Source organism: Helianthus annuus, chromosome 14 (genome assembly GCF_002127325.2).
Source record: "Helianthus annuus cultivar XRQ/B chromosome 14, HanXRQr2.0-SUNRISE, whole genome shotgun sequence".
In the NCBI taxonomy this organism is placed as follows: domain Eukaryota; kingdom Viridiplantae; phylum Streptophyta; class Magnoliopsida; order Asterales; family Asteraceae; genus Helianthus; species Helianthus annuus.
Genome location: NC_035446.2, coordinates 6,492,700 through 6,509,798, shown reverse-complemented (window position 1 = coordinate 6,509,798; position 17,099 = coordinate 6,492,700). Strand labels below are relative to the sequence as shown.

General features: G+C 36.2%; 1 protein-coding gene and 1 long non-coding RNA gene across 2 annotated transcripts; both read right to left on the bottom strand.

Moving 5' to 3' along the window:
* Window positions 1-2,702: 2,702 nt before the first annotated feature.
* LOC118486370 lies at window positions 2,703-3,763 on the bottom strand. The gene is made up of 2 exons (XR_004878666.1): window positions 3,375-3,763; window positions 2,703-2,902 (listed from the first exon to the last, which is right to left on the bottom strand). It is a non-coding gene; the product is annotated as an uncharacterized LOC118486370 (long non-coding RNA).
* A 798-nt stretch (window positions 3,764-4,561) lies between these two features.
* LOC110907997 lies at window positions 4,562-15,746 on the bottom strand. The gene is made up of 8 exons (XM_022152903.2): window positions 15,605-15,746; window positions 8,508-8,776; window positions 7,586-7,684; window positions 7,096-7,423; window positions 6,892-7,020; window positions 6,343-6,425; window positions 5,482-5,587; window positions 4,562-4,835 (listed from the first exon to the last, which is right to left on the bottom strand). Exons 2-8 carry the CDS (start codon window positions 8,645-8,647, stop codon window positions 4,737-4,739), a joined length of 984 nt encoding a protein of 327 aa, XP_022008595.1. The 5' UTR covers window positions 8,648-8,776; window positions 15,605-15,746; the 3' UTR covers window positions 4,562-4,736.
* Window positions 15,747-17,099: the final 1,353 nt, after the last annotated feature.

Here is a 17,099-nt window from a genome sequence, read left to right as displayed (position 1 = left end):
GGTGGTTAACCCTTAAAAGGGCACCTCCTAATTATCTCGTTTGACCAGTTAATTGTCGGGTCAAAGTAGTTTGAAAAAAAGTCAAACTGGACAGAATGTTTGCAAATGATTAAAATTAATAAAACAGAGGTTCTAAATTATATTTTAACATTCTAATGACTTGGTAATTAATATCGAAACATGTTTTATCAGTCCTAACCCGGCAATTAATAGTCTAAGGTCAGTTTATAACCGAAAGTCGCAAAAGCTTGACTTTTGCTTTGACTTTCAGTTCTGACCCGTTCAAACTTAATTCTCCCATGTTTTAAGCTTCAATTAGGACCACATTACATAGTAATATAACCCTCTGGAGTTATATTACATGGTGCCTAATGGTTTGAATTATATGCACTTGATCGTAAGTATGCTTAAAAATTCCTTAAACGCCCTTTTGACATACAACTGGAGATTTTTAGCAATGTGAATGGACTAACACCTTTGCTACTGATATTTAGACATGTTCTGAAAATTTGACATCAGTTTGAGGTCTAGAATAGGAGTTATGCTCAATAGCGTAATTAAGGAACTTTTTATTATTTAAATGGCGTAATTAGCATAAAGCCTATCTAAACCCGATTTTTGATACCAAACTTTTTACCTATTGATATAAAATAATTTTTTAGGATTTTTGAAGATTTTTATTTATTTTTAGGCTGAGCATAACATAGGATTATAGCTTGATTTCGGTAATTGTCGGTTTTACCCTTTTCATGCATAAAATGAGTTTTACATAACTTTTTAATGCCAAACCTTTTGCTACTGATTCTACATGATAAATAAAGTAATTTGAACTATATAACCTGATCAAAAACTCAGATTTCCAATTTTAACCTGAATATCCCTTAAAACCGACTTTTAAGCGTTTTTAGCACATAGTTTGAGTTAAAACTATATTTGGCATATAAAACTTATTACCTACTGATGTTTTAAACTAATTTATATAATTAAACAGTAAGCCAAAGCTTTTAAACTCAGAAGTGTATTTCGACCTTTAAAGCCTATGTGAAATTACCAAAATGCCCCTATGGTACATAGTTGGTTATATAAGATAAATTTCACATATATAAAATACCCTACTGATATAACTTATAAAAATGCATATTTTTACTGATTAAATCAGACCTGAAACTCAGTTTAATATTTAAACTCTTTTATGGGCATTAAAATTACCAAAATGCCCTTAAGGGACTTATTTTGGTTTAAATTACTTTTTGGGCATATATTGTTCACATCTTACTGATGTATTAACATATCTTGAGCATAATAACGATTAAGACCTGTATATAATTTATTCGGTATTCGGTAGCCCGCGTGTACACGCGGTTTAACAAAAAATTAAGATTGATAGGAAATAAATTTAATATAAATAAAATACACTTAAAAACACACATGATAGGTAAAAAATACAACCAATGATTCAAATTTCTATAAAAGATTCCTTATACACCACAGATTCCTTATACACCACATTGGTTGTCTTGTTTTTAAAATCGTCATCATTATCTAACATATAAGTAACACACGGTATTAACACATAACAATACTTTGAATGTTTAATGTCTTGATTGAAACTAAAGATAAAAGTGTATAACAGAAAGTTAAATATATTACATAAGTCTAGTGACAAAGTGAAACTACAAATATAATCCGAATACATATAAAAACGCTGACATGTTATGATCCTAAACACGTCGAGCAATAGTTTTCCATTTTTGCATTAGGAAATGACCCGTTGTAACTTTTTTTTAATTAAAACGCTTCAATAATATATATATATATATATATATATATATATATATATATATATATATATATATATATATATATATATATATATATATATATATATATATATATATGAATGGAGAGTCTTAGCTCGTTTGTCGCTTAGTTGCCGCATCCCCTTCCCATATGAAAGTATATGATCTCACTTCAATAAAAACATCCAATTAAAATGATTAATTTATAAGAATAACTAACAATAAAAAAACCTTCTAAACAAAATAATCCCATGGGGAGTAAACATACCAACTTTAGGCTCTGCGTCATTTTTATCAAATTTGGCTCGTATTTGTGCATGGGTTATTCACATTCCAAACATTGACAAAAATAATGGTATATTAAACGAACCTTCACTGCTCCTATATTGTCAACTTCAACACTTACAACTTGTAAATTTAACCTCTTTGTGTTAGGATCCACAAGCAAACAACAAAAGAAAAATTTGAAGATATAGTACTTTCTAGGCATATGAGCAGAGTGTAGAATGATCATATAGCAAAGTGTCACACTGTAGAAATTCATACACAAAGTAGAAATTAATCTTAATTCAAATGACTGTGACGGGGTTGAATAATAAAAACGATATAACTCATAAAACATATCCTAAAATGTCAAAAAAGCCTAAAGTTACGTTAATTTTGAAAACACTTAATAGATTCATGGAACGCTTAAGCGGTTTAAAAACAAACACTATAGTTGTTTTTAATTTGAAAAGCATACAAAGATAGAAAACAATAAATTTTGAAAATGTCGTTTGGTGACACCGTTGAATTTAACAAACGCATTAAAAACTCAAGCTTGATAAGACCTTTGTGATACCTGTGGATTAACAAATTAAAATGTAAGTTTTAGTGTCATGGTTATTTTCTGTGAAGATATGGTTGCTATAATACATTTAAACTCATATTTATTTGGTATGCACTTAAGGAAATTCATTAACATCACCTACAGGCTTGAATTTTTGTCGTTCTTCGATCCACATTTTCTCTCTTCAAGTTTTGCCGTAGGTTACATAACCCGGTTCCCATATCTCGGGCATTGAGCGGGAAAAAGAGTCTAAGAAGCCCTCATTGAGTGACACCTGTCCAAAACAGGTTTCTTTTTCTATAGATATATTAGATTAAACGTGGAATTAAATTTGGGAATCCATATTGAAGTATATATTGTAAGAAAGCCCATCCAATCATTCCTTGTATCATCATCCACAACATATTCAAACCAAAAAAAAAAATAATAATAATCAAAAACACGTTGCATCCCGACCGTCCACAGTTACATATTAAAGTTGTTAGTTGGTAATTAATACTCGTGAGGGTCGATTGTATTCCGTCTCAGGAGGATATATAATTACAACTGAAATATTAATTATAGTGAACACCCTAATGAAGGATGAGGAAACACAACAACAAAAAAAACTAAAAAACCAATACAAATAACTTAGGCAATCCCTTTGTTGCAGGCCTCAGAGACTTGCTGAACAATATATGCAATAAATAAAAACAACATAAAGATAACAGGGAACCAAAAGATTAAAGATGACTCAAAGTACATACCTGAACTTATTTACACTTTTTTTGAAAGCCTAAAACGATTTAATGTAGTAATTGAATAAAAAAATGAACAAACCAATAGCATGATTGATTACAAAACGACGTCATACATACCTATTTAGAGTGCTCCAGTATCAGATCTAGGGTTTGGAGGATGTGCAGCGGCAGCCATGGTGGGTTTGGAGGATGCGCAGCGGCGGCCATGGTGGGTTTGGAGAGGATGCGCAGTGGCGACCATGGTGGGTTTGGAGGATGCGCATCAGCGAATATGGTGCTGAAACCATGGTGGCAGACATATGAACGGGAGAGGAGAAGTTGTCTAGGGTTTTGGGTGAGAATGGATGAATGGAATATGGGTTTTGTGTAATATTTGGGCCAACATATTAACGGGTATTCGGGATCCGGGAAAAGGAGGCGCGAATTTGTGCGCCAAAAGCAAAAACCAATTGCACAATTGAAGGACACGTGTCCGAGATCTAATTTACTTTATTATATGTATAGATTAAGGGGTGCTAAACGGGTCGTATTCGCTGATTAGCAAGTCCAACCCGAACACGATATGAATATTCGCAGGCTGACACAAACACAACCCTTGATATTTTTTTTCCAATTTGTTACTCTAAAAATTTATAACTAATAATAGAGAGGTGTATAAAACAATTTTATGGTTAAATTATAAAACGTGATGTAATTTTTGACATAAAACACCTAACCATGACACAAACGGGTTAAATGACTCAACCAGCAAACTTGCCAGGTTTACCCAAAGTCAACCCATTTAGCTAAACATCTTTTTGGGTTCAACCCAAAATTGACCCTAACCCATTTAGACCAAACCCAAAGTCCCAAACCCATAAATTTCATGTTAGTTTCGAGTTATGTTTTACTGGCATAACAAATTGGGTGAAAACTTTAAAACGAAAACAAAGGTTGAAGAACTTCTAATGAAGAAGACAATGAGCAAGAAGAGGGAAATCAATTTTATGACAACTGACCAATTTGGATTATCATTGAAACTCGGCTATAGCACTTGATAAAAAGCTTTAAAATGACATAAATGCCCTCACGTGAGAAGACTTGGCGTTTGAAATAGATGAATGTTAACGTTCAATATATGGACCATGAGTATTACATTTTAGTACGCAGTTGGGACCAAATCCGCTGTTTCTCAAAGTTAGGGACCAAATCTATAATCAGGCCGAACCACAGGAACCATCAGTGTAATTAACTTGAAAAATTACAAACGCCTTGATCAAAAACCAATCCAATCATGATAGAACAGAAAACATAAAATACAATGTTACACCTGAAACCTGAGTAAGACATTTCCGAATTTAACGATCCTAACTAATCTATGCGGTATTCTCAAGCACCATTGGCAGCACAGCCTACTTTCCATTGCTCAAATTCTTGACAACTCAGCATGAATGAACTTGCATTTCGATGGCCGCCACCTCCATGTTTCTGTAATTATCGAAAAAAGGTCATGAAGTCTAGACTCTAGAGATGGCAAACAAACACAAACTCGACGAGTAAACTCAAAAACTAAAAACAGGTATGGGACCATGTATGGAATTAGTTTTATAAAAGAGTTAAATGCCATTTTAGTCCCTGTGGTTTGAGCCATTTTGCTAGTTTAGTCCAAAGGTTTGAAACACTGCTATTATAGTCCAAAAAGTTTGAAACGTTGCCATTTTAGTCCACTGGATTAACTTCATCCCATTTTTCTGTTAACGAGAAGGGCAATTCGGTCATTTTATATGGCCGAATTGCCCTTCTAGTTAGCAAAATTACATAAAAAACGACTGAATTGCCCTTCTAGTTAACAGAAAAAATGGATGAAGTTAACCCAGTGGACTAAAATGGCAATGTTTGAAACTATTTGGACTAAAATGGCAACGTTTCAAACCTTTGGACCAAACTAGCAAAATGACCCAAACCACAGGGACTAAAATGGCATTTAACTCTTTATAAAAAAAAAAAAAAAAAAAAAATCCGGGTATAGACAAGTATGGTATACTTGTAACCTGTTTACATGAACCATACCCTAAACATGTTTATTCTTTGTCTTTGAGTACCCAACGGGTAATGAGTGATTCAAGAACAAAACCTGTGATATTGAAGTCGTATCTTCATTATCTATACTTCTGAGGCTTATTTTTAGAATTTGGTCGTCTTTGAGCTCGGGGACTCTGTATACCACTGCGCCTATGCCCCTGTACAAAATAGAAAAGATAAATAAAAACGATCACTTCATCATGTGTTCGTGTGATGAAGCCAGTAGCTGCAACATGATCTACATATAGTATAGATATTTCCAGTAAATGCAAAACAAAGACAGAAACATTTACATACCATATTGACATAAATGAGTTAATATTAATGTAAGCCATCAACTCGTACATATTAATTAATGTCATAGAGTTCAATAAGACGGCTTTAATGTCGGTTGAATGAGGTCAAGCAGAGTCTATTTGATACCCTTTGTACGACTTCTTATTTTTTGAATCTTTGTATTTGATTCTAAACCTATTATTAATATTATTGATAATAATTTTAGTTATATATATCAAAAATATATCTTATATATATATATATATCAATAATATATTTAGTCTAACATATTAATATTATTGTGAATTTTGAAACTTGTTTAGCTAGGATTTAAATACATGCAGATATTTTTTTTTCCATATGTAGTGAGGTGACAATTTCAATCACTTCATAAAGTTGCCCAACGCGTATTCAAATGCTAACAATATTCTAACGTCTAAACCTTAAGAAATAATCAGCGGTGGTTCATCCCGTCCTGACCCATACCAATAAGTACGCATTACGACCCGTTACACAGCACATTAACTCGTGCGCCTATAGTGATGTGATGAGATAAATCATTAATTGTACAAAGATCCTCTACGAAGAACAAAAAACTATTAGCTCATGTATTGCAGAGGTTGGAATTAATTCAAACCTTAAGTTACGATTGCGGCTTTTTTCAGCTAATTGGTGACCAAGCTCACTCCTCAGATCAGACACAGCATCAGCATTTACTGCCTAATAAGATCAGAACAAAACTAGTAGAATCATGAAAGCAGATTTAACTATATATTATTTTTATTTGAGTAATTTACGATTTTGGCCCCTGTGGTTATATCACTTTTACCTTTTTAGCCCAAAAAAGAAATTTTTAACATTTGAGCCCCCAACGTCTTTTTTTTTTCTAACCCTTTTGGCCCCTAACATTTAATGGATGGGGTAGTGTTAGGGGCCAAAAGGGTTAGAAAAAAAGACGTTGGGGTAGCAGATGTTAAAAAATTCTTTTTGGGCTAAAAGGGTAAAAGTGATATAACCACAGGGGCCAAAATCGTAACTTACTCTTTTTATTTTAAATAATTGTTGATGATTTTAAGAACATTCAACTGTTTTTCTTCCCCTCAAGATGATGCAGTTACAAAATGAGGTGATTAACTAACTCCAAAGCAATACGCTGTGAATTTGAAATATGAAAGTGAAAACTTACCAGACAATATGATCCATCATCAAGCACAATCTCATAAGACTGGTCAAGAACCTCGTTAATCAATGTCTGCTTATGTGCTAAGCTGCTCACGCCTTGATTTATCACATGTTCGACGTCTAAAGAAAGCAACTGCAGAATCTCGTTACTTCTGTGTTTTTTTTTTTTTTTTGTAAAATCATATATTATAAGACCAAATAGATTTACCTGCTGAAATAATGATGGATTCAAAGTCAGACTGAACTCAATATTCGCATCTTTTAAACCGCTGCTGAAAGCTTTGCTGTTGTGAAGACGCCAATGCCATAAATCTGCATCCTCAATGTATTCAAACAGCCTACGAGAGCGTTCAAACTTACGAAGACCGCTCATATTGTTTCCCTTTGCAAGAGCTGAGATTTTTTCCTTAAAATAATCATACGCGATTGTCGCCCCACTCCTTCCCATATCTATCACCTTAGTCACATTCTCACTATCAAACTCACCGTCTTCAAGCATTTTTAGTGCGGTTTTATGGTGATCTAATATTATCACACTGCACAAATCAAAACAAATGACAATTCGGACTCATTTATCAATGTGTCGCAGCGATCCTAGCGTGACGTTTAAGGTTGTTTCAAGAATATTCTTAAAAATCGGTATGAAGTAAAACGATGGTCGATGGGATGACTGGATTAGAATATAAAGAAGAACTAACCGGTCAACTTTGGGGGAGAGCTGCTGGACAAAACCAGGTGGTCCAACAAAATCAAGAAGATAAGCATCACTAATTTGATCCACTGGAAGCTCTTCAACTCTGAAAAACATGATGATCACTATTTAGTCACCGAAGTTTGAAAAACGACAAAGAAAACGCACAAGTGCATAAATTTGCAAAAAGTTTTACTTGTTGAAATATGGATAATGGGACAGTTATGAGTAATCTCAGTCTCATACATGATTGTAAGACCGTGTCCCATACTCATCAGGTGCCTGATTATTCATTATCCACCGGGTATACCCGTTAGTGAACTTCTAGCTATTTTAATTTCTATATAAAACTAAACGGTAACTGGATTAGTAGATTACTATACTACACAAGAACAAAAATAAATAAATAAGAATGTTTACGGTATTAATCGGGAATGTATGTCCTGGGTTACAGGTGCAAAAAACCCGAACGGTAAAAAAAACCCGAACCCAGGTATTAGAAAACCGGGTTTTTTAAACCCCTACCCTACCCTAACCTACCCGAACCCCTACCCTACCCTACCCTACCCGAACCCGAACCCGACCCGAACCCCTACCCTACCCTACCCTACCCCACCGGGTATGCATATTATATTCAATACCCGAACCATACCCGAAAAGTCAAAATCCAGTCATACCCGTACCCGAGTATATACCCGTACCCGGGTATTAAAAAAAAACCAGGTTTGTTCACCTCTCCCATACCCACAAAAAAAAATCCCATACTGAATGTTTCGGGTCTAACTGGTTGCAAAGAATCAATCTTTGCTCAGTTTCTTTCACAAATTAAACATAATTAGATATTGGAACAACATTGGTTGATTTTTTTTTGCAATTAATTAATTAATTGGGTTTTCATCTAAAGCAATAAACACTGATTGGGAGATTACTTGATTGGAGAATAAACAGTGTTGGGGAAGAAGAGAGGTGGAACAGATGACTCAGAGAAGAAGATATGAGCAGCCAAAGCAGCAAAAGCACCATCAGGACATGGATAGTGATACAGAACTGCTGTTTGTTTCAACGCCATTTTAGCCGCAGATATTGTCTTCTTACAGCAACATGATCACAGGAAGGAAATCTTGAAAAAAAATGATTAAGAAATCCCACATTCGAAATTTAGATATTAATACATAAAAGATGGTTAATTGATGTGTGCCTTGTGTAAGATTAAATATATTATGTTTAATATTTAATCTATAGCCATCTTAATCATTTACATTATAGAGATCAAAATATATTAGAACCTATTATTAATTAGTTGGTAATTGTTGATGGACCATATTACCCTTAGTAACTAATTAGGTTTCCTCCTGGGTGCTTATATAAGGAGAGTTATGTGGAGGTTTAAGGGTTACTCAGTTTTCACAATTCACACCCCATTAGATCATAACATCATTAGTTTCGGCCTCCTCTCCAAAGCCGATATCCCTTTTCGGTTTTCTTAGCACCATCATCAGTTAGCACCCTAAGGAGGAACCAAATCAAGATGACAGGCATGTCGAACTCTCTCACAGGATTCTCCTCTGCACTATCTGCTGTGACAGGTATGATTATATTGTTTTCCTTTATGCATAAACAGAACTGAACCAACATGTGGTATCAGAGCATATGTTGATTAGTCAGTTCTGTTTTCGTATCCATAATTCTGGGATTGAAACTTGGAAAACGGAATTTTTTGAAACCGTATGAACTTGACAGCCGGTTTCGAGTCATAAGAATCGACTCGAAATCATGATTTTCGATGAAAGGATTAATTGTTTGTTCACCGAATTAACTGGATCATGTTTTAACCGAAATCTGTTTAGTAAAATTATTAAAAATTCAGGTTTCGGGTTCCAGAATTTTATTTTTTATGATTAGGGTTCATCATGTTTATGTGAAAATTCGAATATTCTGTTATGTTTTGGAATATGATTTGGATTATTAAGTGTTTTTCCTGATTTTGATCTAATTTTATCCTCTAAATTTTTTAGAAAACTGTTAAAAGATAAAGAGATTGAAATTTCGAAATCAGTTAACAGAATTAGATCAGCTTAAACAGGAAAGGATATCTTTTAATCCCTTAGATTTCGAATTTTCGGTTATGATATCACAATTACAGCTGTTAACGAGGTTGCTACTCGCAACCATGAGGTTGCTACTCGCAACCACGAGGTTGCTACTCGAGACCACGAGGTTGCTACTCGCAACCATAACGTCATTAGTCGAGACCATGAGGTTGCTACTCGCAACCATAACGTCATGACTCGCAACCATGAGGTTGCTACTCGCAACCATAACGTCATTAGTCGCAATCATGAGGTTGCTACTCGCAACCAGAATGTCATCACTCGCAACCATGAGGTTACGACTCGCAACCATAACGTGATTAGTCGAAACCGTAGTTGCGACTCGCAACCATAACGTGACTAGTCGAAACCGTAGTTGCGACTCGCAACCATAACGTCATTAGTCGAAACCGTGGTTGCGACTCGCAATCTCATCATTTTAAGCTGTTTGAATGTGAACTAAAGAAAAATTTTTTCGGGGCCCCGCCCCGAACCCCGGGCGGGGGCACGCTGTCCCCGCACCCCCCAGCGAACTCACCGCGGAGTTCGATCCGCGCTAACGGGTGGTTTGCTATTAAATGAATGGTTTTGTAATTTACTTAGTTAATTAATCAGAATCAGATAATGTTTTACAAAACCAGAAATAGCTTAACTTGAATGAGCTTTTGATATATCATTTCTGGCCAAAGCTGACTTGATACATCTACTTATCATTCAAGTATTACGAAAGCTATGCTAAGTGTGCATCATAAGCATGAATGTTTTAATATCTGGCCAAAGCTGATTTAATTCTTTCATAGATGGCATACTTAGCAAGTGCATAACTAAAGTGATTGTTTCAATTTCTGGCCAAAGCTGATTTGTTACAACCACTTTGCACATATGCTTAAATGATTACACTTCTGGCCAAAGCTGTTTTGTTTTCGTTTAAGTAGAATTTTTAGTTAAGTCTATTATTTTGATGTTAGTAATAGACATTATCACAGCTTCATTATGTAAAATGGTCATTATTTTGCCTGCCTTAGTTTAACGTGCCCATAGATCACATTAGTTTTCTTCCTTAGTATCATAACTTGCTCATCTTATTTCCACTATCAGCACCCAACTGCGGGATTCCACCTTTAACTGGTGATAACTTTGCTGCATGGAAGGATGCTCTCATGCTTACTCTCGGATTGCTTGATTTCGATTATGCTCTAAGAGAGAAAAAGCCAGCGGACCTTACCACTCAAAGCACTGCTGCTGAGCAGTTAACTCATGAAAAGTGGACTAGGTGTAACCGCATGTCTCTCATGTTTATGAAGCAATCCATAAGCAATGCAATCAGGGGAGCTATTCCTGATTCTGAAGATGCTAAAACCTACTTGGAACATGTGGAGGCTCAGTTCAAAGGGACGTCTAAGGCGCACGCTAGTACTCTTATTCTCAAGCTTGTGACAACTAAGTATGATGGGAGGAGCGGCATTCGCGAGCACATCATGATGATGAACGACATGGCCAATAAGCTGAAGGGGCTGGAAATGGAAATCAGTGATGGTTTCCTTGTTCATTTCATCATTACTTCGCTTCCTTCTTCTTTTGAAGCATTCAAGATCAACTACAACACTCAGAAGGAAAAATGGACGATGAGTGAGCTGGTCGCCATGTGCGTACAGGAGGAGGAGCGTATGAGGATGGATCGCCATACTGATGTTGCCAATTTCACTACCTCCAATCCTAAGAAAAGGAAGCACAATTATCAGAGGAAGGATGCTTCTAAAGTCCATAAGTCTAATCCTAACACTAATGCAAGTGCACCTTCCAGCTCTAAGAACTCCTTAGGCAGTATCCGCTGCAAGTTCTGTAAAAAGACAGGACACATGCAGAAGGAATGCCCTGACTTTAAGGAGTGGCTGGCTAAGAAAGGTAACGATTATTTTATGATACTTGAGTCCTATAATTTAAGTGTTCCTGCTAATTCTTGGTGGTTTGATTCTGGTTCTATGGTTCATGTTACCAATTCTACTCAGGGATTCCTTTCAATCCGGAAGCTGGAAAGAAACCAAAGAACGCTTAAGGTTGGGGATGATCGAGAATTAGAAGTGAAGGCCATTGGAACATTACAATTAGTTATGAAAACTGGTTTATGTATTAAACTTTATGATACCTTATATGTTCCTGAGGTAACTCGGAACCTTGTATCAGGACCAAAGTTAGACATGGACGGTTTTATTGTTTCCCATGGTCATCGCCAACTCTCTATCCATTATGATTCTGTTCTTTATGGTACTGGTGTTCTGGATGGAGGTCTCTATAGATTAGAACTAGATGATGGCTTTTCCAAATCTTTGTTGTCATATAACATTAATGAATCACTCACAAAGATGGAAGAGAAACGAGACTTAGAGACTTCATCCATGTTGTGGCATCAGCGTTTAGGCCACATTTCAAAAGAGCGATTAAATCGTCTCGTAAAGGATGAAGTCTTACCTCCTCTCGATTTCTCTGACTTTGGAACATGTGTCAAATGTCTTAAAGGTAAAATGACATTAGCGAATAAGAAAGGTGCCACTAGGAGTTCTAATTTATTAGAACTCATTCACACTGACATTAGTGGTCCCTACCAAATCGCTGGCATAACAGGACATACTTCATTTATCACTTTTATTGATGATTATTCTCGTTACATGTACTTGTATCTTATTAAGGAGAAATCTGAATCTCTAACAACTTTTAAAGATTATAAGGCTGAAGTTGAAAAGCAATTAGATCGTCAGATTAAAGTTGTGAGATCAGATAGAGGCGGTGAGTATTATGGAAGACATACTGATGTGGGTCAAGCTCCTGGTCCATTTTATGAGTTTTGTAAGGGCCAGGGGATTGTAAACCAATACACCATGCCTGGTACACCTCAGCAGAACGGTGTCGCTGAAAGAAGAAACCGTACCCTTATGAACATGGTGCGTAGTATGTTAGCCAACACTAACTTACCATTATTCCTCTGGACTGAAGCGTTAAAAGCAGCTGTTCATATACTCAATAGAGTTCCTTCTAAGTCTGTCCCTAAAACTCCTTATGAACTTTGGACAGGAAGGAAACCGAGTCTTAAATATATGAAAGTATGGGGCTGCATTGCTGAAGCAAAACTTTACAATCCTTTCCTAAGGAAACTTGACCCTAAGACAGTTACCTGTTTCTTTATCGGGTATCCTGAGAACTCTAAGGGTTATCGTTTCTATTGTCCTTCCCATGTCACCCGTATTGTTGAAACCAAGCGTGCCGCGTTCCTGGAGAATTTCAAGGTCAGTGGGAGCAGTACCAACCCTTACGAAGAATTGCAAGAAGTACAAGACGCGGGGGGGAGAGACTCGTCGCTTACCATTACTCCGATTACTCCTCTTGTACCCAATGCAACTATTGTTCCTGAAGCTACTGCACCAACTCCAAATTCACCTCTACAATCAGAACCCATTATACCTCATGACGAAGGCACATCAAACGCTCAAAACCAAGACAACGCTGAACCCGATAATCCACTCAGGAGGTCATCCAGGCAAAGAAGGCCTCCTAATTGGGATGATTATGTTACCTACCTGACTGAAATGGATCCCGGAAAGCTCAATGATCCTATCTCTTACAATGAAGCCATTAGCAGTGATCAGTCTTCTGAATGGAATAAAGCAATGATTGATGAGCTTGATTCCATGAAGAAAAATGACGTTTGGGATTTGGTAGAATTACCCAACGGAGTCAAACCCGTAGGATGCAAATGGGTGTTCAAAACAAAACTGGATCCGAATGGGAACGTTGAACGCTACAAAGCGAGATTGGTTGCAAAGGGCTACACTCAGAAAGAGGGAATTGATTATCAAGAGACGTTTTCACCTGTCTCTCGTAAAGATTCATTAAGGATCGTCATGGCCCTAGTAGCTCATTTTGATTTAGAGCTGCATCAGATGGACGTTAAAACTGCTTTCCTTAACGGAGATTTGGATGAAGATGTTTACATGAAGCAACCTGAAGGCTTTGAGCCTGAAGGTCAGGAGCATCTAGTCTGTAAGCTGAAGAAATCCATTTACGGGTTAAAACAAGCATCACGTCAGTGGTACCTCAAGTTTGATGAAGTCATGAAGAAGCAAGGTTTTATGAAGAATCAAGTGGATCAATGCACCTACCTCAAGATGAGTGGGAGCAACTTTACTATACTTGTCCTTTACGTTGACGACATTCTATTGGCAAGTAATAGTTTAGACATGTTGCATGAGTCGAAGCGGTTACTCTCGCATAACTTCGACATGAAGGATCTCGGAGATGCATCTTACGTCATTGGCATCGAAATTCACCGAGATAGAAACAAAGGGATCTTAGGATTGTCCCAAAGGGCCTACATAGATCGTGTCCTTACACGATACAACATGCAACAGTGCAAACCCTCCGTCGCTCCAGTAGTTAAGGGAGATGTTTTCGGTTCGTTTCAGTGTCCGACAACAGAGGTTGAGAAGGAGCAAATGAGCCAGATACCTTACGCATCAGTAGTCGGGAGCTTGATGTATGCTCAAGTCTGTACTCGTCCAGATATCGCTTATATTGCTGGAATGCTAGGCCGTTATCAGACTAATCCTGGCCTAGATCACTGGAAAGCAGCTAAGAAGGTACTTCGATATCTGCAAGGGACGAAAGACTATAAGCTGACTTATAGAAGAAGTGATCATTTAGAAGTGGTGGGCTATTCTGATTCTGACTTTGCCAAATGCAAAGATGACAAGAAATCCACTTCGGGCTATATCTTTATGTTAGCAGGCGGCCCTATCTCTTGGAAGAGTCATAAGCAACAGTTGACTACAACTTCCACAATGATGGCAGAGTACATTGCTGTTTATAACGCAACCTGTCATGGAATGTTGATTAGAAATCTGGTCACTGGACTCAAAATCGTTAATTCCATTTCTAGACCATTGAAGCTTTACTGTGATAATTCAGCTGCCGTTAGTTTCTCGAACAGTAACAGTTCGACTGGAGCTGGTTTATATCTCGATACGAAATATCTGTTTGTACGTGAACGTGTTGAGGAAAATAATCTTTGTATCGAGTATATTAGTACTAAGGATATGCTTGCGGATCCGATGACTAAAGGTCTCCCTCCTAAGGTTTATGAAGAACATGTTCGGAATATGGGATTATGTAAAGACCTTATTTGAGCATATTGTACTAGCTTATGTTTTATGTTTAATGAAATATCCTCAAGTTTGATTTTGTATGTCTATTAGAATATGTTCAACCGGTATAATGGCATATAGACAAATAAAAAGTTACAAATCAAACAAAGGGCTTACGCGTATTTTGATCATAACGACTAGGTTTTAAATTAAGGCTATAGTATGATTAATGGGGGTCCTGAGTCGCATAATGATTCAACGGCTGTATTTCTCTGCTATAGTACTTGTTTAAGGCTAAAATGAGTGTTAACTCCTGATCAGGCTTAGCTAATACTCATAGTAAATGATTACTCGGCTAAGTGGGAGAATGTAAGATTAAATATATTATGTTTAATATTTAATCTATAGCCATCTTAATCATTTACATTATAGAGATCAAAATATATTAGAACCTATTATTAATTAGTTGGTAATTGTTGATGGACCATATTACCCTTAGTAACTAATTAGGTTTCCTCCTGGGTGCTTATATAAGGAGAGTTATGTGGAGGTTTAAGGGTTACTCAGTTTTCACAATTCACACCCCATTAGATCATAACATCATTAGTTTCGGCCTCCTCTCCAAAGCCGATATCCCTTTTCGGTTTTCTTAGCACCATCATCAGTTAGCACCCTAAGGAGGAACCAAATCAAGATGACAGGCATGTCGAACTCTCTCACAGGATTCTCCTCTGCACTATCTGCTGTGACAGGTATGATTATATTGTTTTCCTTTATGCATAAACAGAACTGAACCAACACCTTGTGGATGGAATTGATGAAGCCAACACTGGGCTTCAATTTTGAATGTGGTAATGAGTTGTTAGGGTTTGTATGGAGCTAGGGTTTATCAACACGTCTATCTAAACTCATGTTTGGTTGATACGTATAGGCTATCGTTTGTGTGTTGTGCTGCATTTGTTGATTTTATCGAAAGAAAAAAATAGATGTTAAATAATATTTAATCGGGTAAATTACTTTTTGAGTCCCTGTGTTTTAGTGGTTTTAACCACTTGAGTCCAAAATCAAAATGTTTAACGCCCTAAGTCTCTATAGCCACTTTTCTTAACCATTTGAGTCCAAATTTCTAACACAATTAGAGTTTTGTTGTTAAGTTTTGTTACATGACCAAATTACCCCTATAATTAAAAAATAAAAAACTAATTTCTTTAGATTTTTCCTCTCTCTTATCAGTGGCGGACCCAAAAAAAATTTCATGGGGGTGCGGAATATTTTTAAAGATATTAGGGGACTAGGGGTGGTTCACTAGTGATAGAATCTATCACTCCCACTATCCAATCAAGTCATGCCATGTGCACAACCAATATTCTATCACTAGCGATAGAAATGTAGAGGGGGTGGTATCACAACCTTTTTTATTTATTCCATCAGTGTACAACTCCTCAGCACTAGAGTACAACCCACCATACACAAAGTTCCAAAGTTCAACGCGTGACCACCACAACACGTTAACTCTTCCACGCGTGGCGGATGTGAGTGGCGGCCGTGTATAACGGCGTGGTGGAATTCATCACGGAACAAAAAAAAACCCACCCCGGGTCCTCTTAGACCCGTAGGTATATAAAAAAAATTCGGTTTATATCGGGTCGGGTCATGTAAAACAAAAGAACATCAAGCTAAAATTTATATAATCATCAAAAACATGTCAAACGTCGTTACAAATATATTTAAAATGTCGCCATATTGGTTTCCATTTTTTGAAATCTATCCAAAACTTCTAGAGCTACTTTTCTAAGCAAGTCTTTTTCTATATAACATATACAACTAATTTTCAACACTTAACACTTACAATAATCTACCAAACTTCATAATTTTCAACTGTAAAATCAAGTCCTAGTTTTAGTTGTTGATTCCCTTCTAACTAACCATTTAAACACACTAAACTTTAACTAAAATAACAAAATCAACCAACTAAAGTTTAAAAAACAACAAAACAACTAAAATTTCAACCTTTTTTAACAATTTTATTTCTCCTAAAAATCCAAATAAAATAAGAAACAACAAAATAATCGAACCATACCCGGAAAGAGTGATGAAGATGTTTTCATGAGTTTGGTGGCCGGAATTGCGGTGGGTTGGGTTATTATATTTCTGTTCAAATTAGATTATCAGATTGGATTGGGCTTGGATTATGGTGTGTTTATTAGGTTAAGGGTTAAGAGAAAGTTAATTAGTTAAGTGGAAAGTTAATTAGGTTGTATTTTTTAAAAAACAATCAGTGTTTACATAAAAAATT